Source organism: Pangasianodon hypophthalmus, chromosome 16 (assembly GCF_027358585.1).
Source record: "Pangasianodon hypophthalmus isolate fPanHyp1 chromosome 16, fPanHyp1.pri, whole genome shotgun sequence".
Classification (NCBI taxonomy): domain Eukaryota; kingdom Metazoa; phylum Chordata; class Actinopteri; order Siluriformes; family Pangasiidae; genus Pangasianodon; species Pangasianodon hypophthalmus.
The window spans coordinates 20,090,530-20,112,296 of record NC_069725.1 but is presented as its reverse complement, the minus strand read 5'-3'; the positions used below and the strand labels follow the sequence as shown (position 1 = coordinate 20,112,296).

Genomic DNA, 21,767 nt, shown 5'->3' with positions numbered 1-21,767 from the left:
AGGGGTTATGAAGCATTCTTTATAAATTAGTCATATTGGAAGCGGAGCAGAGAGAGCGTGTGCGTGAGAGCAGCCAGTGCTAATAGGAGTGAGGCGAGAGCGTGAGGGGACATGTTGGGCTGCCGTGCCCTGCTGTGGAAGGGAGGCGCTGCTCTAATTAACGCCTGCTGGGGTAACGACGCAATCCCCCCTTCACAACTCCCCATCCCCACCCCCCAACACCACCAAAATATGCTTTCCCACAGAGTGCCACGGAGTGTGAGGTAGCGCAAGCTGGGCATCGTCACGCCAGGGCCTGGGTACTTGGCATGCGGTCGTTGCACAGAGCAGCCATGATGGCAAAGTTCTTCGAAAGACTTTTGGGATTCTCACTTCTTTTCTGAGTCAAGTAAACATTTCCAGCGTTCTATTTTTAAACATGGAACACTAAAAATGATTTTGCCAACATGAAATGTAATAAGTTTGAAAAAAAAATTGGCTCCAATGAACATGAAAACATTAATTCAAGCCATGCACCAGTCCTTCGACACTCACACCTTTTAGGGTACATTACCATAAATATTGATCCTATTCCTAAGAATTTAAGATAACTAATACTAACGTGTTATGTGCGTAGTCTTGCCGCTTCACAGCTCCAGGGTTTCCGGGTTGATTCTGAGCTTGGGTTACTGCTTGTGTGGAGTTTTTCATATTTTCCCCATGTTTGTGTGCTTCTTCCGGGTTCTCCGGTTTCATCTCACCCCTCAGAAAACATGCCTAAATTGCCCTTAGGTGTGAATGTTTGTGCCTGGTGCTCTGCAATGTACTGGCATCCCATTGAGGGTGTGTCCCTACCTTGGATCCACCACAACCCTGACCAGAATGAAGCGGTTATAGCAGATTAAAAAAAATTCCTGGGATGTATTTTCCCTATCTGAATTTGCAGCTGTATTGCTGTAAAACCAAAAAACATGGCCAATCTCAGTAGGATATCTATCGCTCCACATTACATGAGGGCTAACACACTCCTGCACACTTGTTCTCTGCCATCAGAACATGTGTGAGGTAGTAGCGAGAGGCTTTGGTGAAACGGTTTGTTTTTGCGAGTTTTACAGTTTGTTTTTGAGTGATGACATAGCACTGGAGTTGCGTCGGTATTTCCAGTGGCCTAGCTGGTAGGCCACTTATAGCCTGCTAGCATGAATGCTGCTTTGTCAGGATTTTTCCAAGCACTGAAGCTCTTGGCCCATTCTGTGAGGTCTCTAATGCTGAGCTAATACACACAGTCTAGCATACAAATTAAGTGGGGCAATGACATTATAAAAAAATGGATGCATTCAACACTACGAGGCAACATTTTTACTGCACGCATAATAGTAGGTTTAGTTATGACTGGTCTGAAACTGCATATGTTGCCATATAAATAGCCGCCTTCCAGCTAATTAACACTCGGTGGTTTGTGAAAACAGCTAAATATCAGGGGTACCGTTATCAGTTGTAACTTTTATTCTTCTCATTAGTATGGATAAGTAATTTCTCTTGCTTGTTGTAATTGCTATTGTGAGAGCAGATTGATGGCTACCACTCTTTAAAGTCATATGAACTAGTGATGCATCTGTAAGCTTATTTCAGACCAAGTACAAGTACTAGTACATGATTTTTGATATTTATCAATACAGATTCCAATACTGATACCGAAATGAGTAGCCTAGCTAGTATTAAGCTATCAGGGGTGTCATGGAACATTGTGCTCTGTTTATGTTGGTTGCCGGTGTGTGTTGCTATCAATGAATTCCTCATGCTGAGTGCTATATTTAAGATGTTATGGATGTTAAATCTTTAATCAAGTGCAGGAAGGCAGATGACCTGAGTCAGTATCAGGTCATTAAAACTGAACCCAAGATACCATCATTTGTTGAAAAGTGTAGATCCTGGCCTGCAAGGGGAAATGAAGTGTCTCAGTGCTCAGTGCTCGCAGAATAGAACTGCTCTCACATGCAACAATATAGTTCTGGCCAGCTTCCCAATTGAGATTAAATTTTTTTTTTTCAAAACTGGAACTCATTCTACAGGCTTACAATATTGTTTCCCAACTAGAGCCTACCTCTTTAAGTGCAGGAAGGATTGTGTGTCCTTCAGAAACCATGGACAAGGATAGAGAAGAAGTGGAGGTCATGGAGGCAGCTGATTAGCTTCCCAGCCACAAATGAAGCATTCAATTGCCCTAAGGGGTTGGAGCCAGGGAAAAAAGCAGGGGGAAAAAAAAGGAAAAATGGTAAAGGCAACGCCTTGCTAATAAGCTCTCCACCATTAATGTGGCCTGACAGCGAGGGAATCTGACGAGGGAGGCTGGCTCCAGTATGCTCAGTCAAGCGGAAAGCTCCCAAATGGCAAGGCTAACGCAGGTCAAGTGATTTGGCGCCTCGTGTGTATTAAAGCTATTTACAAGGGGCCGAAGGATTTACGGTGCTTTGACGCTGGCCTGCTCATTTATACGATCTGGCGCTAGGTGGTCATGTTGTCTGACCCTCTCAATCATTATTTCAGGCCAATAAAAAATGTTTCCTTTCATATATGTTTGGATTGTGGGTGATAGGAGTGACAAAGTGAGGAAGATTTAGTGCAGCTTCAGGGGCTCCATATGGACAGAGTTTTATACATTTTTAATTATTTTATGTATGTCTTTATGCCTTGATACCTTTATGCCTTTCTGTTTTCTTTTAATTAACACAAAATAATTAGGTTTTTTAAAGGAGTCTTGTGCCCACATCCTTGTTCATGCTGCCCCCTCGTGGATGTAGTTGGCAGTAGGGTGACAATGAAAATCCAGAGTCCCAGTTGGCTGTACACAGACAGACAGAAAGAAAGAAAGAAAGAAAGAAAGGAAGCAATAAAGAAAGAAAGAAAGAAAGAAAGATAATTGAAGCCTATATATGCACCTCTTAAAGTGTTTTATTCCTCTTATACTAGAGTAATAAGCCAACAATAACATTTTAAAATGTATTAAATTTATTATAAAATTTATTTCACCCATTTATTTTTACATTCAAGGCTGTGGAACGTCCATGAGACAAATTATTTCCTGTAGCGTCTTTTTTTCTGTCTTTCTGAAGTTTTTCTGTCTTTCTGGAGACAAAAATAGCTTGTCATGTTACTGAGACCCTGGAAAACATAACGTTCTCTGCCCTGAAGACTGACTGTTACACAGCGTTGACACTGGAGACTCCTTCCATAGATGCTCAATAAAAGTCTCTTTACACTGTATAAACAATTATAACAGCTCTCTTTTTAATTCGTTTACGATTAATCCTAGATTATTTGGCACATCAGCCATACAAGTCCCTGCGAAAGAGGTGTTACTATAGAAACTATAACATATTAGAATGAGTGCATTCTAACTGTTATACCAATCAGATCTGAGAATTCAGCAGCACTGTGGTAGAATTCTAAATATTCATACGTTTGTTTTATTTTGATAGCCATGACATGTCTAGATAAATGAGTCTACAAAGATTTTGAAATGCAGCAATGACTTGTGGCCACTATGCCTGAAGCAGAAATCAAACCTTAAAGACAAAACTCTGATATGCTTAAACACTAACTATAAGTCCTCCTATATTTTTAACCAATTAGTGCATAAAGGGTAGTTATGGCACCTCATTGTTCTTGATGAGAAGCTTATACCATGACTGAAATTTTATACCTTTACTTTAGCAAGAATACTGTGTTTGATACTTTGTTTGCTATAATGTAAGTGATATCAAGAACTAACTTATCTTGCAGGTATTCCACAACATTAATTGTAACTATAAATGGATAAAAAGTATGATGTGTAATTCTTTAATAAATGTAAAAATTGTAATCGTTGGCAATCTGCTGTGAGGTAAGAGGAAGAAAACATTTCAGGATACGCTGTTATAGGAAAATAATCAACTTCGGTGTGACTCCACGACGTGTCAGGCGGCATCACACCACCCTGTCACTGATTATTTTCTTATAACAGCATACCATGTCATGTTTCATTCCTTACTTGCTTTACACTATACCGAATCATAGTCACTGACATACCCCAAATAATAACTACTCCATTAAGACTTTTTTTATTCTAAGAGTGTCTATAGGATGACTTTGAGCTATGTCCTCACATTATTATTATTTCATTATTGTAATATTATTTCCTATAAGGACGATGTGTTGCTTCAGCTAGCATTGCCAGCAGGTGGTGCAATCTCCCAACACTAACACAGATAAGGTTTCAAACAGAAAGCACATCTACTACCAGAACATAGTTACAATACGCTGCTTTATGTTGCATTGCTCCTTGTGAGAGAATAGTTTTTAATACATAGTAAAATGTATCTTTATACAACATTTGAGCTTTCTCAAATTTACTTTCCTGTACATAATAATATTCTGTGTATTTGTAGAACGACTTGATTATTTACACTTAATGGAAGTTGGACATAGTTTGGGTTATAAGATTTGTCTAATTTGATGAATAAATATATTTAAACAAACATATTTAGAAACATGGCCTGCATGGTGGTGCAGCATTTAGCATTTCACCTTACAGCTCCAGGGCCCTCGGTTCGATGCTAAGCTCAGGTTACTGACAGTGTGCAGTTCATGTTCTCCTTCTGCTCATATGGGTTGCCTCTGAGTTCTCTGGATTCCTCCCACCTCCTAAAAACATGCCGGTAAGTGTGTGCATGGTGCCCTGTGATGGACTGATGTGTATTCCCAGGGTGTATTCCCGCCTCATGCCCAGTATTCCCATAATAGACTCCGGATCCACTGTGACCTGGAACAGGATAAAGCACTTACTGAAGATGAATGAATTTTAGGAACACAATCTGCCTGATCTGGAAGTATTAACACAGAGTATGCATATTCATTTAAATGTGTGTACAGAGTATATTATTAATCATTTTTGGACAGGATAAAGTAATTAACACTAAAAAGATTAGTTCTAATGAAGACCTACTGTATAATCTTACAGTTATTGTTGTCATTGTTGTTATTGTGTTGTTATTGTTTCTTTTATTGTTGTTTTATACTGTTGTAGCGCCTTGAGTGTAAGAAAGGCGCATTATAAATAAAATTTATTATTATTATTATTATTATTGTCTCTAAGCAGGTGGGTTTTCTATGGCTGTAAGTAATGTCTAGATGAAGTGACACCTTACACTGTGTTTATGATGTGGCATCATCATGTTGTGTCACTCCAGAGCAAACAACAACAGCTGTTTCCTTCACAGTATGGCAGTACCACCCCAAAGCACAATACAGTGCTACTTCAATGTGTCATCACCTTAACATTTCTGTCTCAGAAAGACAAAAATCTACAGATTTATTTTTGTCTTCAGTAAATCATGTTCTGATTTAAAAACGTGACTATAAGATTGAAACACTGCATTGCTTGAAGTGTTTTCAAAGATTGAACTAGCTATGTAAGTAGCTCTTCACCAGATTGATTATTTTCCAAGAACAGCATGTCCCAAAGAATTTTATTCCTCTTATACCACAGCAATTTACCAATGTTAGCAATTTATTCATGAAAGAATGACACACAGTACTTTTAATCAGATTGTAGTTACATTTAATATTGTGGAAAGTCTGTGGAACAAGTTAGTTCTAGTCATCATTTACGTTAGAACAGCTATAAGCAGTCACTCCCTCATCAGTTTCCTTTTTTCTGTCTTGAAGTTAATTAGATTAAACAAAAACAGTAAGAGCTTGGCATGTTACTGAGAAACCACAGAGTGCAAAGCCCTCCATCCTGAAGACTTTCCCATGTCATCAAACCTAAAGGAACAGCTTCATCTCTGACACTTGAGATCCTAAATAAAGGCTAAATGAACATTTCCTTAGAGAAAGCTTCACCATATCAATGACTACACAATTTCTAAAATCAATTTACGTGGACTATCCACCATACAAATCCCTTTGTAAGAATATGAACAATATACGACATACACTCACTAGCCACTTGCTTATTCAGACAATTATCCAGTGAGCCAATTGTGGGCATAGGTCCACTGTAACTGAACAACCGAAGATTGGAAAAAGACCAGACGATGTATTTCCAATCTTCAACTGTCCAGTTTTGGTGAGTCTGTGCCCACTGTAGCCTCAGATTCCTGTTGCTGACTGTAGTGAAACCCGATGTGGTCTTCTTCTGTTGTAGCCCATCCACCTCAAGCTTCAAAGTGTTTTGCATTCTGAGATGCTTTTCTGCTCACCATGATTGTAAAGAGTAGTTATTTGAGTTACTGTTGCCTTCCTGTCAGTTCGAACCAGTCTGGCCATTCTCCTTTGACCTCTCACATCAACAAGGTGTTTCTGCCCACAGAACTGCCGCATTTTCCCCATTTTTCCCCCATTCTGATTTTTGCTGTGAACATTAACTCCTCTTGAAGCTCTTGTACCTGCATGCATTTATGCATTACGCTGCTGCCACATGATTGGCTGATAAATGCGGACAATTGCATGATTGAGCAGAAACACAGGTTAATATAAGCCTTGCAGCCTGAATTACTCTCCAAACCATGTTGTTACAGCAAATGAATCAATGCCTTCTGTAGTACAATGTATTCTATATCATGGTGAGCCTTCATATATCGTTAATGAATTTTAGTTACTCTTTTATTTGAAATGATCAACTTTGTTCTTCTTTGTGGAATAAATTCATTTCTGTATCCTTGGAATAAACCAAGTTTGCTTCCTGTTTTCATGTCTTTTTCAGTCAAGACGATCTGCTCTTCCATTTGTGGAGGTGTTGGCTAATTCTGTTACCTTGAGAACATGCAAACAGCCAATATGCTCTTTAATAAAGCAGATTTAGTGTAGGTGGCACATGTCTGCTGTACTGCTGTCACAGTTGGCTAATTGCTTTAGGATAGATTACTCCGACTTTAATTATGATGTTGTTTACTTTGAATTATAGCAAATAAGATGCAATGGAAAGACAATGATACCTTTAGGACTACTTCTATTTAGGAGAAATCCAAACGGCAGAAATATGCTGAAAAACTTTAGTAGGATAACTTTACAGACCAAAGCCTTTTTTGGTGTTTCACAATATCTGCTTACAACTTTGCATTTTTCAAAGAAGGTGACATTAAATGACAAAACTGCATCATTACTAGTATTACATTATTTAGTGAAACTGCTAGAATAAAATGAGCAAAATTACTTTTTTTGAAAACCAATTTATTTTGTTCTGAGTCGTTTATCCCTTGAAGGAATTTATACAGCAGAGTTGGAAAAAAAACCCTCTACATTGACTATCTATATACACATTTCCACTGAGAACTAACTTGCCACGATGCCTTTCTTCCCTGTAATGCAAACTGAGGTACTCTCCATCTCCTTACATCCTGCTGGCAAAAAAATAAAATAAATAAATAAATAGAACGTTGCTCACATGATGACTTTTAGCTCACTGGGTGAAGGCAATTTAGTTTCACACAACTTTAGTTGAATGTTGTATGTTTATCCTTTTACTTGGATGTTTTTTTAAATGACAAAACCCCATATAGGGTTAATATTTGAAACAGAGCTTTGTTACAGAGGACAGTTAGAGGCCGTAGACTCATGGCTCCTCCTTCAGCGTTTAGGAAAACATTCCAGCCAGAGGAGAGAAAGCCAGAGAATTCGAAACCCCAGCAGTCGTTCCTGTTCGTGGTCACTTCTTTGATCACTTCTACAAAGACACATCTCGGGGTTTGTGCCCAAGACGCACTAGGGTAGTGCAAACTTTTTTCAGTCCTGGGGCTGCTCGAAGAAGAGTTCAAAGTGTTCCACATCTGAACTCACCATGAAAGCAGGCTTCTTCTTTTCAATCCTCCTCAGCATGCTTGCTCAGCTCTCTCAAGCCCAGTACCACTACCAGACCCTGATGAACTACCTGGAAAGCAGAATGGCTGCTATGGAGGTAAGAATACATTTGCCAGATCCCACCACACTGAGCTCAAAATACCAAAAGTAAGCTTTCATATCTGTCGTCTGCAGCGATGCCATTTTTTTCAGCCAAGTTCACTTTTCTAAAATCCATTTAGACCGAAGAAATTTATTTTCCATTCCTTCACAATTTATCAGTGAGGCTATGAGCAAAATTACTACAGAGAATCATTTAAAGAGTAACCAATAATAATAATAATAATTTAAGAAGAACAATAATTTGGCAATGTATACCAGTAGAATGGAAATTTCCTGCCTTTAGCATTTCTTTAAAATATGATCATGCCAGCTGACCATGCTCAGACTGAAGTAGGCCTAATAACATAAATGCAATCCATCCCAGACTCATCATTTTAACCAAAACTTTCTTTTCGTCATTCTTGCACTTTTAGCATACTACATTTATATTCAAAACTGCATAAGACTTCAGTGTTTAATGTATGGGGATGATGTTTTATGCATAGATTATTTTTGAAAAATATCCAGATTCTTTAGATGGTTTTTATTACTTTGACTGCAAATTGATTTTGATATTTTTCAAAATACTATATCTTACATTAAAATGTAAATGGATCTGTGTAGAGTAAAAAAAAAACCTGAATAAAAAAATAATTGTTAACATCCAGATGGAAAATATTAAGTGTTGATGAAAAAAATATAATTAAAACAAATTCTTAAAATTAATTAAATAAATAATTAAACTATAATATATATAAATATATATTGAACAAAATATAGCAATAATATATGAGCTGATTTTGGAGTTGCAAATCTTATAATAAAAACAACTAGTTAAAAAAACTAGACTAGCCTGAAAAAAATAATTAAAATTTAATTTGGGATTTTGTGTAGAAAGTTTGTAAAGATATTCCAGTGACATTTAGAATGGCAAATAGTCTGGAGAGTAACATAATAATGCTATATGCTAAATTACAGTAATGGTCTAAAACTAAGTTATGCATGTGATACTCGTGACACTATACATGAAAGGGTTAAAAGACTGATATAGAGACTATAACCGTTTAGAAAACCTAATCAGGGACTGTAAAGAATAGCAGTTTAACAATATGTCATCGACTAACTGTGTGCTGTGCAGTGCACACACAAAATCTCATTCCACACCAGACACATGTGCTAACCTCAGCATATTTGTTATCAGGGAAATGGAGCATGCTCACCTTCCTTATGCATTATTTATATCCCAGCCGTGCAAATTATAGCATGCACATCACAAGTTCGCATACTATAAATGGTCCTAACTCTTGGGTATCAATATCTGTTTATATGTACCAACAGAAATCTGATGTTATTTGCTGTACTGTTCTTTCATCTTCATCCGAGACTTTATCTTCTAATGTGCCAATATTAAGGACTATATTTACTGGACTGAACAGATTAAGCCTCCATTCTGTGGTATTTGCTCAATCGATATATTTTCCACTCTCCCTGCCTCAAAGGATGTGATATTACCTGATAATCATACAGGTTTATTTCAGTCGAATGATGAGTTAATTCATTGTTGAGCTATTGATAAAGCTTTGGCAAAGATAGTGTGCATCAAATAATTTAACAGTAGTTAGACATGTTTATATTCCACAAAACAACTTCTAGGTTTGCATTCATAAATTCTCTGTACCATTGCATTGCATTGCACATTAGAATTAAATCCATCGGCACCACGGTGTGAATGAAATCATTTGGAAAATAGTCAAGGAATTAAGAAAATAATCACATTCAATGTTGGGAAGGGAGGGTTAATCTCAGTTGGCTAATCTCAGTAGCGTGACAATGCAGTTATTAAACTTGAGCAATGCGTTGTATATCAAGGTCTCATCAATGGCATAATAAGATGTGGGACAAAATATTACTTACACACAAACACACACACACACTCACACACGTTTCCGTGTAGATGAATGTGTTTTGTGTCATTCAGCAGAATCGGTTGCAGGTGCAGGTTGAAGTGCTTTATTTAAAAAAAAAAAACTAGACAAATCCAAAATGCAAGACAAAGTTGTAGTCTTTATAACAAGCAAGGGTCAGGTGATCAACAAACAGACTATTGCAGACAAGGACTATCATCATGAACCAGGAAATGAGACAAAGATCAAAACCAGAAAAGCAATCACAATAACAAGGCTAAGTTCAGGAAGACAAGCTACACTGAACGATATTTCGCGTCAAGCGAGTGTTTACAGTCTGAATATGTATATAGATAGATAGATAGATAGATATAGATATATAGATATATATAGTGTGTGTGTGTGTGATTGCGTCAAGGTGTGCGTGATCAGTAATCAGGTAGCTTGAGCATGACAGTGAGTGTGTGAGATGTCGTCTTTGGTGGCGATTTCTTTACGCCATGAAGCAGTGTAGAAACTGTGGTTCTTGACAGCCTTGTCTGTAGTCCCTGATGCCTCTTGGGAGTTGTAGTGTGACACCAATTCCGACACTGATGTGACACTTTGTTGTTAAGGAAGATTTCCCTTCTTTAGATTTAGACTGTAGGTCAGAATGCCTTTATGTCCCAGTACATTGATTCCATATCACTTGCCACAAGCGTAGAACTAAAGAGCTTAAAATGATGTTGATGATGCTTTGGGGACGGTGACGTTGTAGACTAACCAACAGTAGAAAAAGCTTTACTGGAAATAATTGTTAAAACATACTACACCTAGTAATCTTTGAGAAAAGCAAATCATTGGGTTGCTTAAAAGAGTCATATGTCAAAACTAGAGGAGTTCTTTACTCAAATTAAAGTGTAGCTACTCGTCTAAATAAATACTGTGGTAAAAGATTAAGTATGGCTTTAAATTCTTCATTCAAAGTAGAAAAATGTAAACTCTTAAATTTTCTTAAAGTATAAAAGGAAAAACACAAGAAAGATTCACAAAGAAAAAAGACATTTGCCTCAGATCACACTGATGTTAGTTAGCGATGTTAAATTAATGACCGTTTCACGAAGGAACCGATGTGAGAAAACATTAGCTAAGCTAACTAACAACAGCTTTATTCCTAATCTCTCAAATGTTAGCTAGCATGATAATAACTCTGTTGATACAAACTAGCCAAATGCTAACAGCTTGCTGTCACAATACAAACTGTACATAGATAGACACAGACAGATAGATTACAGTGATAGGTATTTAGCTCTCATTCTTGCTATCACAATTGTTATGATGATGCTAAAAATTCACTTTATGACTTTACAAATGTGTGATTATACCAAAATGTAGTGTTTGGAAATGTAGTAAGTACAAGTCAAAGGTATTAAGTGAAAGAAAAACTGGAGTACAAGACAGATACTTGAAAAAACAGACTTTAATAGAGTAACAAAGTAATTGTACTTTTACTTCCCACCTCTGGTCAACACTGCTCCGAAGGAGAGAAGTAAATCTGCTTCATTTCCTTTCAATTGCATATTGACCTCAGTGAGATCCTTGTTTTTCAGCCTCTGATCACATTTTTGATCAAATGCCACCACTTTAATCCTGACTACGCTTGCAGCTACATTTTTAAATACAAGACTACACATAACGTGTGCTGAAAACAGGTCACATGTTGTGCCTAATAAGTCTTTTATAGTCATATTAGTCATCTGTCTTTTTTTTGTTTGTCTGTGTTCAGGAACGTATTGTCTTATGGCATGAGCAGAACAACCGTTACAGCAGCGACCTGAAGAAGTTCAGGAATCAGGCTGCAGATCTGCTGGAGAAACTGGGGAAGGAGCACGAGAAGCTACGGGAGGACCTGGAGGGAGCTGGGGTGCGGGTGGACCGGGTGGAGCGAGAGATGGACTACATCGAAACCAAAAACCCACCCAAACCTTGTGTTAAAGCAGTGGACAAAATGGTGGAACAAGATCCTGTGGTGAAGGAGAGGAAGAAGAAGGATGAGTTTTTTGAGGTTTCAGGTGAGCCACTGAAAGTGTGGAGGAGTTGAGGAGATCTTTTGATCATGTACCTTCGGTTTCGGTCCTGGTGGCATCTTGGCACTTGGACCTTGACTATATTTAGCTACTCATTAAATGCTGTACTGGTGTTGGCTGCATTCTCTGCACAAAATCACTAGATTGAGAAATTGGGGAAAAAAATCCTGGCTACATTAGAAGACAGGAATTTCTTTATTGGATTTAAAGCCATATGTTGAATTAAGGTTTTTATTATGGTTTGATAAGTTTTTATTTGCTTCTTTCTGTTATATACTCATAAAACCATGTTCAGACAGTTATATAATTGGTCATCAGGTTGGCAAGTGGGCTGTAAACATAATATGTAATGATAAAAGTGAAAAAAGAAAAATTTTCAGGGGTATTCAGCTAAAATTTTGAAGGTCCAGCTAAAATTCCTTCCTTAAAAAGATCCAAATAAGCAAAATGACTGAATAGTGACAACAGTTAACAACGTTTTAATTCTCAACAATTAGTGATAAGTTCATTGATATTAATAAGATGCTTCTACAACAACTTGTTGTGGTAATGTTTTGTGCTATACTGGCATTTCATGGTAACACTTTTGACTAGAGCCATGGAGCCCGATTAGATGAAACGTCTTAAAGCTTCTCTGTCCAGCTGATTTTTTTTAATCACTTCACTTATCAAACCAGAATGGGTAAATGAAAAAAAAAAAACGATCTATGGGCTGTCTAAAGTAAATAATTCACGCAAATGGCTGCAACATGGATCTGTATGGTTGTATGACCAGTTTTTTTGACTACATTGATCAGTTCTGCTACAGTATTTTCAAGTGCTTGGTTTGATCTGCTGAAATACTTTGCTGGTTCTGGATCTAGGCCAGGGTCCACCAGGTGACGACCCCTGATTTGGGGGGAGTCAAAGTCTAAAACATCTTTTAAGTGAGAAATGTTCACATGGTTTTCTCATTTTGCCGTAAATCCTATATACAAAGCTTAAAATGATCGCATTTGGATCCCAAAACCAGACCATTATTTTATATCAGGAGATAAATCACAGTTTCCGCAGTATTGCAACATTGTTCTCATAGATATAACAAATCCAGACTTACCAAGGCCAGGCTGATGGTTTGTTACATAGGGGAATATTGTTCAGTCTCCATATTTTTGTGTTCTGGATATTTTGACATCCACAGCTTTCCAACAGCTTTCTCATTCAATGTTCTGCAATACACAATAAAAAAAACCATGTTCACTCTGGTATTTCCTGCATAAATCATTATTCATTACTCAATTTCATAAAGCCTGGAAAGTGTCCATTAGTATCTGTGAGTTAGTTTGTTCTGGCATGTTGGTTATTTTGAGGAACAGGATCATGGCTTGGAGCACCGCTGGCCTGTGCACAGGTCAGATGAGGTTCCATTCATACTCAGCTCATATTAAAAAAGTCCTTTATCATCATGTACTGTGAGCTGGATCATTCCAGCTGGTGATGGATGTTATGTTCCTCTAGGCTGCAATGTCTTATTGATTCAAGGACAAAACAAAGAGGACACCTGCAGTTAAGCCAGACTATTTCCTTAAGATGTAGGCTCACTTTTTCCCTTGTAACTGTCACAAATCACCTTAAATATGACACCTTTGCAAAAGCTGAAGCGTTTAGCAGTCCTCTAAAATTTTTGGAAGTGTCTAAGCTGTGCTCTGAAGTGACCTGGGGAAAAAAAAAGTCTTTTCATAACTTGCAAGCAACTCCTTGCTTTTAGGTCTGTGAACGAAGTAGAGAAGTAGAGCAGTAGAGAAGTCTTGCTATAGAGTGGTAGATAATGCCCTCTTATGATAATTTCAGGGCTTCATCTATATTACCTTCATCTTGGCCTCATTTCCATTAGGTTAACATCTTTTTCTCTCTCAGTAGTTCTGAGTAAAATAGTTCCAGGAAGTGAAGAGTTTTTTTTATTATTATTATTGATGTTGGTTGCAAAATTCACTCCCTCAGGCTAGATGTATGCCACTGGAACTTTAAAAGAAAAAAAAATGAAATAAGTTTTCCTCCAGGCAGGGTCTGGCCTGAAATGTTCTGAATAAGTTCTCTAGGTAAATGTTATTTCTCTAACGCTAATTTTTTTTTTTTTTTTTTTTTGATAACATTATGGATCTTACTATATACTGTATATTACATATGCTTTTTGTTTATCTTAAGAAAATCATGAGATTGTTAGTGCTAATTGGTCATTCATTGGAATTGGTGTAAAAAAATTGTATCTTATTAATTTGTATTAATTTGAAAAGTGGCAAAGGCTAGTGTTTTCCTTCTAATTTTGCGACACCTTGAAGAATAAGAATGGCCCATGCTTAATTTAAAAAAGCTATATATCCTTTTTTTGTTAATCATCAGTTAGACAATCTCACTTTGCTCTCACGTTTGCATTTTTTTAAATTCATAATAGAACAACACATCATATAGTTTAAAATACATTTATACTTATGTTTAATGATGTGGAATGTCTATGAAGCAAGTTAGTTCCTGTTATCACTTAGATTATAACATTGATAAATAGTTGTTCCCTCATCACACTCTTTTGAAGTTGATATGCAGAAATGCAGCTTGTCATATTACTGAGAAACCGCAAGGTGGAAACTTCTCTGTCCTGAAGAATGACTGTTACATAGCACTGACACTGGAGACTCCTTCCATTAGGCTTCCTTTATTATTAGGCTTAGGTTATGTATGTTATGACTTCAGGATTTACATATATGATCTTCCCAGCTTTTCACAATTCAACAGGCTGGTATTGTTTGGCACTGAACACTGATGGTGATTAATTTATTTCCTCACAGTTTGCGTCGACATTGTGTCAAGTATCCGAGCCATGAAGATCGTGAAAAGACTGGGCAGCACCAAAGGGGTCTGGACTAAGGATGCCAGGACTGCAAAGGTCTACATCTTTAATGGAACTTCTGAGGATACTTTCTATGAGTTCAAGTCAGTAAAAGAGCTCTCTGCATCATCTGGCATGTCCAAAGGAAAGCAGATAACCCTCCCCTTTGCATGGTATGGTACTGGCCATGCTGTCTATGATGGCTTTCTTTACTACGTGACTGAGAGATCAGAGTTGCAGCTGATCAAATTTCATCTGGAGAATAGCTCATTGGTGGACAGTGCCGTTCTTCCAGTACAGGACCAGGTGTCCGTGTACAGCTTCAATCCTGAGACCATGGTGGACCTGATTGCAGATGAGGAAGGACTTTGGGCATTGTATGCTGTTGGAGAAACCATAAACCTGGCCAAGATGGACCCTGACACACTGGACATCGAGCAGATGTGGGACACGGCATGCTCCAGAAACAATGCTGAAGCGGCGTTTTTTGTTTGTGGCACCCTCTACGTGGTCTACAACACTAGACCCCCCAGCCGCTCTAGAGTCCAGTGTGTGTTTGATGTTAATGACATGGTAACACCCGGAGAAGCCCCACTTCTCTACTTCCCTAGGCGCTTCGGAGCGCACTCCAGCCTGAAGTACAATCCTGTAGAGAAGCAGGTGTATGCTTGGGATGACGGTTACCAGATTCTCTACAGGATGTCCCTGAAGAAGAAGCTGTGGGCCATAGTGCCACCTCCAGAGGAATAACTGCCGCTGAAAAGAGACTACAAGAAAAACCTGACCAAAAAGATTGTACACTTACTGTATTAACACACCTTCGGAAATATAGAACCTTTAAATAATTCACATTTTATGAAGTTAAATATAACTTGGCATAATAATAATAACATTATTATGAGGCAAAATGTCAACTGATCAATGGTCAATATAGTGTTACAGTTGAGGGATACAGTTATTTGTAGTATTTCTTACACGTGAAATCATATGAAATCAAGCAAAAACATTATTTCTTAAGAGAAATTTCTAGAAAGTATTCATGAGATCAGATAACTGTAAAACAGTAAATAAATAAAATTCACAGACTCCTCACTGCATATTCATCTTACAAATGAGATATTTTAAAAAAAATTAGACACATGATTTAAATGTGTACAATCATATTTTGGCTATTTATTGGCACCAGAGAAGTTTAGAATTTCTGAACTTTGCACCCATTTTTATTAAAATTGTCATTGGATTCCAGTTGACATTATTATTAGGCCTGATAGCTTTGATAATGGTGGGTTGTGTTTTTAAAAAAAAAAAAAAAATGCTGTAACAAAGTTAGAAAATGCTTCATGCTAATGCTTCACAGACCCCACTTTGAGAACCATTTGTTCTAGGGTAACATAAGGTTAGGTGAGGTAGCTAAACCAAAAACCTCACACAGACATTACTTATTGAATGACATTTGAAAATGTTAATATTTGGTTTTTAAGTCTTGGTACCACTTTATCACACTTTATTAAGATTTGTCTCATTACTCACATCAAACTGTGACGAAGTACAATGAAGCAGAAGAAATGAAACGACTCATCCGACAACTTTATTTTTGCTTGTTTGAAATACAAGAACAGTTGTTCAACAGTTTTCTTACAAGTACAAATTAGCAATATAAAATTGGAAAGTTGTTAAATTCACAAAGAAGAGAAAAAGAGGTTCATAAACTGCACAGACCATAAAGTAATTTGTACCCATTTCACAGATTCCACCTACAACAGCAACAGATTGTGTCTATAGTGCCGGGGCCTGAGGACATCATAAACATGGTTGGTACAGGTAGGAATCAAAACAGTACATCAAGTTGTCAAGTCATCAAACGGTTACCTGCAGTTATTCACCAAAATATTAGATCTATTTCTTTACATAGAAACATGTAAACCTCAACAGCTGTAATGTATGATGGCTGATGGAGGAGTTTTCTTCTTCTATGTAGTATCTACTTTCTAGTTTTCAGGGATTGCAATGAAAAATCTGGGAACTAGAGTAATGTTCATTATTTTTAGGGAGTTCAGTCCATGCGGATTTATTACTTGTAGCTCTTTTGCAGATGTTAAGTCCACTGTAATCCTCCTTGAGTGAGTCCTGATTTAAAACACACCACAGCACTGGGATGTCTGCAGGATGATATCCAAAAGGAAGTGTCTAATCTAATCTAGTGCTGTTCCCATGTGTTCTCCACTCTAATGTCAAAGTTGCTTTAGGTTTTAAAGCAGATAAGAATGTCTAGAGTAACTTGTGTCCACACATGGAGCACTGAACTCAATGTGACTCTACATTATGGTGTAGAACATAAACATGTGGTGGCCTGGGAAAACCCTTTGATGGTAAAACTTTGACATTTTCTAATATAGAGTAAAAACTCTCAAAATTGGCATATTCAATATATGCACATTTTGCCCCAAAAAAAAAAAAACTTTTCTTTTTCGCAGACCTGCCAACCCTGAAGAGCAGTAATGTGTTTGCAGGAGTTGGGGGCGGGGATGGGAGGTTAAAAACACATTACAACTTCAAAATAGTTTTTCACAAATCAATTGTCTAAGGTACAAACTGTAGTGTGTATATATACAGGGTTTTACGGTAACCACTAGGCGCATAGAGCTGATCCCGCTGATGCAGGTTTTTTAAATCACTTTCTAAATATCGTTACATTTAAATTATTTGTAAAGTACTAGATTTGGCACTTCATTATATGTGTATGTAGTCTTTCCCTGAAAAATGTCACTTTTGTCCAAAAAAGTGTAATTTTTGACTATTTTCTGCTACATTTTTTCTGTGGCATCCATAATACCGTGGATATAAGTATACACACCCCTGTTAAAATGGCAGGTTTTTGTGATGTAAAAAAAGAAACCAGGATAAATCACATCAGATCTTTTTCCACTCTCAGTGTGAAATAACAACGTATAAAAATGAATTGAAAAACAATCAGAAACCATTTAGGGAAAAATAGGAAAAATAAAAAACTTACAATAACCTGGGTGCATAAGTGTGCACACCCCTAAACTAATACATTGTTGAAGGACCTTTTGATTATATTACACCACTCAGTCTTTTTGAGTAAGAGTCTCTCAGTGTGGCACATCTTGACTTGGCCATATTTTCTCACTCTTTCTTGCAAAAACATTCTAGATCCATCAAATTGTAAGGGTATCTCCTGAGCACCGCCCGCTTCAGGCTAAACCACAGCTTTTTAGCTGGATTCAGGTCTGCGTTCTGGCTAGGTCGTTCAAAAACAGTGAGCCATTCCTTTGTTGATTTGGATGCATGCTTTGTGTCATTGTTGTGCTAAAAGGGGAAATTCCTTTTCATCTTTAGCTTACTAGCAGACACCTGAAGGTTTTGCACTAAAAAACTGACTGGTATTTGTAGCTATTCATGATTCATGATCTTGATAAAAGCTTCAGTTCTGGCTGAAGAAAAGCAGCCCTGAAGCATGATGCTGCCACCACCATGCTTCACCATGGCTATGGTGTACTTTTGGTGATGTGCTTTTTTTTTTTGCACCAAACATACCATTTGGAATTGATCATCAGACCATAAAACATTTTGCTATATAGTTTGGGGTGATTTAGTTGAGCTTGGATGTATTTTTGTGAGAAAGGGCTTCCATCTAGCCACCCTACCCCATAGCCCAGACATGTGAAGAAGATGAGAGATTGTTGTCACATGCAGAAAGTAATCAATACTTGTCAGATATTCCTGCAGCCCCTTTAATGTTGCTGTAGGGCTCTTGGCAGCCTCCCTGGTAAGTTTTTTTCTTGTTCTTTTATAAATTTTGGAGGGACATCCTGTTTTTGGTGATGTTACTGTGGTGCTCCATTTTCTCCACTTGTTGATGATGGCCTTCATGGTGTTCCATGGTACATCTAATCCTGATCAATACCTTTCAACAGTGAGACCCTGTACAGGCTTTGTAAGCTCTTTGCAGACCATGGCTTCAGAAGTCAGATGAAACCATGATGTGAAAAAAATCCTACAGAAACAGCTGGTCTTTATTTGGGGTTAATAAGAATAATGGTATGTGCACTTAAGCAACCAGGTTGTTGTAAGTTTTTTATTTTTCCTAAAATGTTTCTGATTGTTTTTCATTAATTTTTTATATGTTGTAGTTTCACATTGAGGGTGGAAAAAGCTCTGACATGATTTATCTTGGTTTCATTTTTTTACATCACAAAAACCTGCCATTTTAACAGGGGTTTGTAGACTTTTTATATCCACTGTAAATGTAGATGTCTAACGCTAAGTCAAAGTCAAACATACAATTGATAGATTTTATTTCACATTAAAGAACTCAAAAAAAAAAAACCATTTACCTTGCCTGAAAGTGAGGGCGCATGAAAATAAAAGAAAAATAATAGGAGAGATTAGATGAGAGACTTCCTATTAATATGAGAAGGCGGGAAGGGGGCGGGGCTTCCGGAAGGTCAATTAATATTGGAAGGTTCAAGACATATATGCAACTGTCAATCATTCGTGTTGACTGGCTCATCTCCTGTTTTTACTGGAGAGATTTTGGGGTATTTTTGAGTGATAACTCATAGCAGTGTACTCTGATGTTAAAATGCGAAGGTCCTAGGGCAAAATGTGTGAAGGTCAGCAGGTCTGTTTTTGGCTTTTCACCAGAATTCAGCTGCAGCAACATCTGGCGGCTTTTCCCAGACTGCCACACAAATAGCATTAAAATATATTATATTACAGTCAAAACAAGAATATCAGTTATGGCATTAAAATGTGAAAACATCAAATAACAAGGACAAATATAAGTTTGTTTAGGTTTTTAGGTAGAATGATTTTGAAAAATTACTTGATGGGACAATGTACAAAATGCTAAATTGTAAATAATTCAACCATTAGAACCATTTGTGCCCCCTTTAGATGATTCTGTATTACATTTTTTTAAAGTCCTATTTTTATTTTTTATCACTCTGTGCTCTTATCAGATATGACATTTCCATCATACATCCACTCCATGGTTTTAATCACACCTAGAGCATGATATAACAGCTGTAAAATGAATTAGCTGTGTTAAGTGTAGTGTGCTAGGTAGAGTGTGTGATGGAGAAGAAATGCAGCTCACCTTCATAGCAAAAGTATTTCAATTTGCCTTTGCCTGCATGCATCTTTTTCACTGTGAGCTCTTTTTTTCTTCTCCATTGGCTGAGTGCTTAGAAACTGCAGTGCTCTGCATTTTTACCAAGGAAGGAATCACAAAAGGGACTCAGCAGTATAAAAAATGGACCTGTTTGTTAAGCATGACAAATACAGTCAACAGCCAAGTTATTATAGCAATAATGAATAAATCCCTCATATGTAGAGCACTTGTTGGTAAACTGCTGGAGTGCACAGTGCCTTCTGAGGAGTCTAAATGGCCTCTAAAGTTTTATCATAAGTGTTATTTGTGTAATTCATAACACTCAGGCTTCAAATTTCCTAATTCATACTTGATTCATAATTAAGTCCTGATTTAATAGTTTGTCATTTAGATCTTCCTCAGATGAATGATTTTTTTTTAGATATTTTTGTTACTCCACATGTTAATCGTATTACTGTACAGTAACTGTACACACTTATACGGTGCTTCATTTTGTGCTCCTATTGGGTCAAGCTTAAGAAAAGTTTACTTTGTTAACCGTATAAGTTTCACTGTGTGCCCTTTATATTTCTGTATAAAATCTGTATCCAGTACTGCATATCAAACAAACTAATGACCGATTGTTGAACACAACTGTTGATTAATTGACAGCAAAAACAGATTAACATGAGCTTCAACTATAAAACTACGTCTTTAGCAGAAAGTTCAAATGGAGTTCAAAAACTACAGAGAGACTACTGAGAACATGAGTACTAACATTTGTTAAATAAATGTATTAATTTAACAGAGTTAAATGTGTAGTTTTCTATTCTATCATCCACCAATAACACCAAGCCAACCTTAAAATATCTCTATTTGGAGGTCTTTAGACAGTAAGGAAAGCACTTGAGATCATTGTGCTCTTCTGAAATTGGCAAACGGCTCTTTTTTAAATGACATAACGAACACAATTCTTTTTTACGACATCAATAAAGCTCAGGGCGGCTATTGTAAAAGTCACAAGAACATCAGTGTTAAGTCTGATTTTCCTTCCCAAAAGAATCTGGAGAGGTTTATTCTTGTATAACAGCTGACAATTCATTTTCCTCCTCTACTGATATCAGTTCTCACTGCCCTAGATTGAGTCCTTTTTCCATTTTGGCTTGAATTATCCTTCCTTTAACTGCTCAGACACTCTGCTCTCGGAGATAAGCTCATCCTTTTTTCAAGCAATGAGCGCTGAGTAATGTGATCATCTTGCAAGGATCACATCTCTTGAAGTGATTCTTCTGATAACGTTATGGTCAGATTTCATCCACCTTTTGAAGGTAGGAAAATAATTCTTCTGCTGTACCAAAAAGGTGTCGCGTTTCATTAAAGATTTGTGCACAAGGCCTCCAAGAACTGACTGCAAAACAGGGTTCGGACTCCAGAGATTTTAGACAAATACTGCAGAAATTGGTGCTTAGAAGCCCTGGAGAAACCGAGGAGACCTGGAGATGGCAGGGATTTTTATGTTCTGGTTTTGTTTTTGTTGCTTTTTTTTTTATCCTCGGGCACACAGACAGACAGCAGGAAAGGGAGCCAGGCCTTCTGGGTCACATGTGGTTCCATTCAAGGGCTGGCGGGTGCTTTGGGGGAAGGGCATGAGCCCTGACTGTCAAAACTAGCCGTCCTGGTTTTCCACTGGAAAAGAGAACATGTGAAAAGCAAGCAAGTTGTGAGAACACTGGAAAGGAAGCAACCACCACATCATTCTCTCTGTAAACCACCACTCTCTCTGAGTAAACAACCTGCAAGAGTGACCCATTAAATATTTAAAGCCATTATCTTTTTACAACCTTTGTTTACAGGATAGATTGTGTTTATATGTAAATACTGTATATAATATAACATTAGACACATTCACTGAATTATTC

At 37.3% G+C, this 21,767-nt stretch overlaps 2 protein-coding genes across 2 annotated transcripts in view; one reads left to right on the top strand and one right to left on the bottom strand.

Moving 5' to 3' along the window:
- Window positions 1-7,595: 7,595 nt before the first annotated feature.
- On the top strand, window positions 7,596-15,829 carry olfml3a (olfactomedin-like 3a). Its single transcript, XM_026920112.3, has 3 exons — window positions 7,596-7,915; window positions 11,569-11,854; window positions 14,692-15,829. Exons 1-3 carry the CDS (start codon window positions 7,799-7,801, stop codon window positions 15,480-15,482), a joined length of 1,194 nt encoding a protein of 397 aa, XP_026775913.3. The 5' UTR covers window positions 7,596-7,798; the 3' UTR covers window positions 15,483-15,829.
- Window positions 15,830-16,298: 469 nt separating this feature from the next.
- The window catches only part of syt6a (synaptotagmin VIa), a 69,195-nt gene continuing 63,726 nt past the window's right edge, over window positions 16,299-21,767 (bottom strand). The window contains exon 7 of the mRNA XM_026921359.3: window positions 16,299-21,534. Coding sequence (XP_026777160.1) covers window positions 21,463-21,534 — 72 coding nt within the window. The 3' untranslated portion in view covers window positions 16,299-21,462. The remainder of the gene's footprint in view (window positions 21,535-21,767) is intronic.

Excerpts from the sequence above, each read along its gene's own strand:
- olfml3a (XM_026920112.3), top strand. The coding sequence starts at position 7,799 with ATGAAAGCAGGCTTCTTCTTTTCAATCCTCCTCAGCATGCTTGCTCAG. Across the intron at positions 7,916-11,568 it reads GCAGAATGGCTGCTATGGAG|GAACGTATTGTCTTATGGCA; the intron begins GTAAGAATACAT and ends GTCTGTGTTCAG. Across the intron at positions 11,855-14,691 it reads TGAGTTTTTTGAGGTTTCAG|TTTGCGTCGACATTGTGTCA; the intron begins GTGAGCCACTGA and ends ATTTCCTCACAG.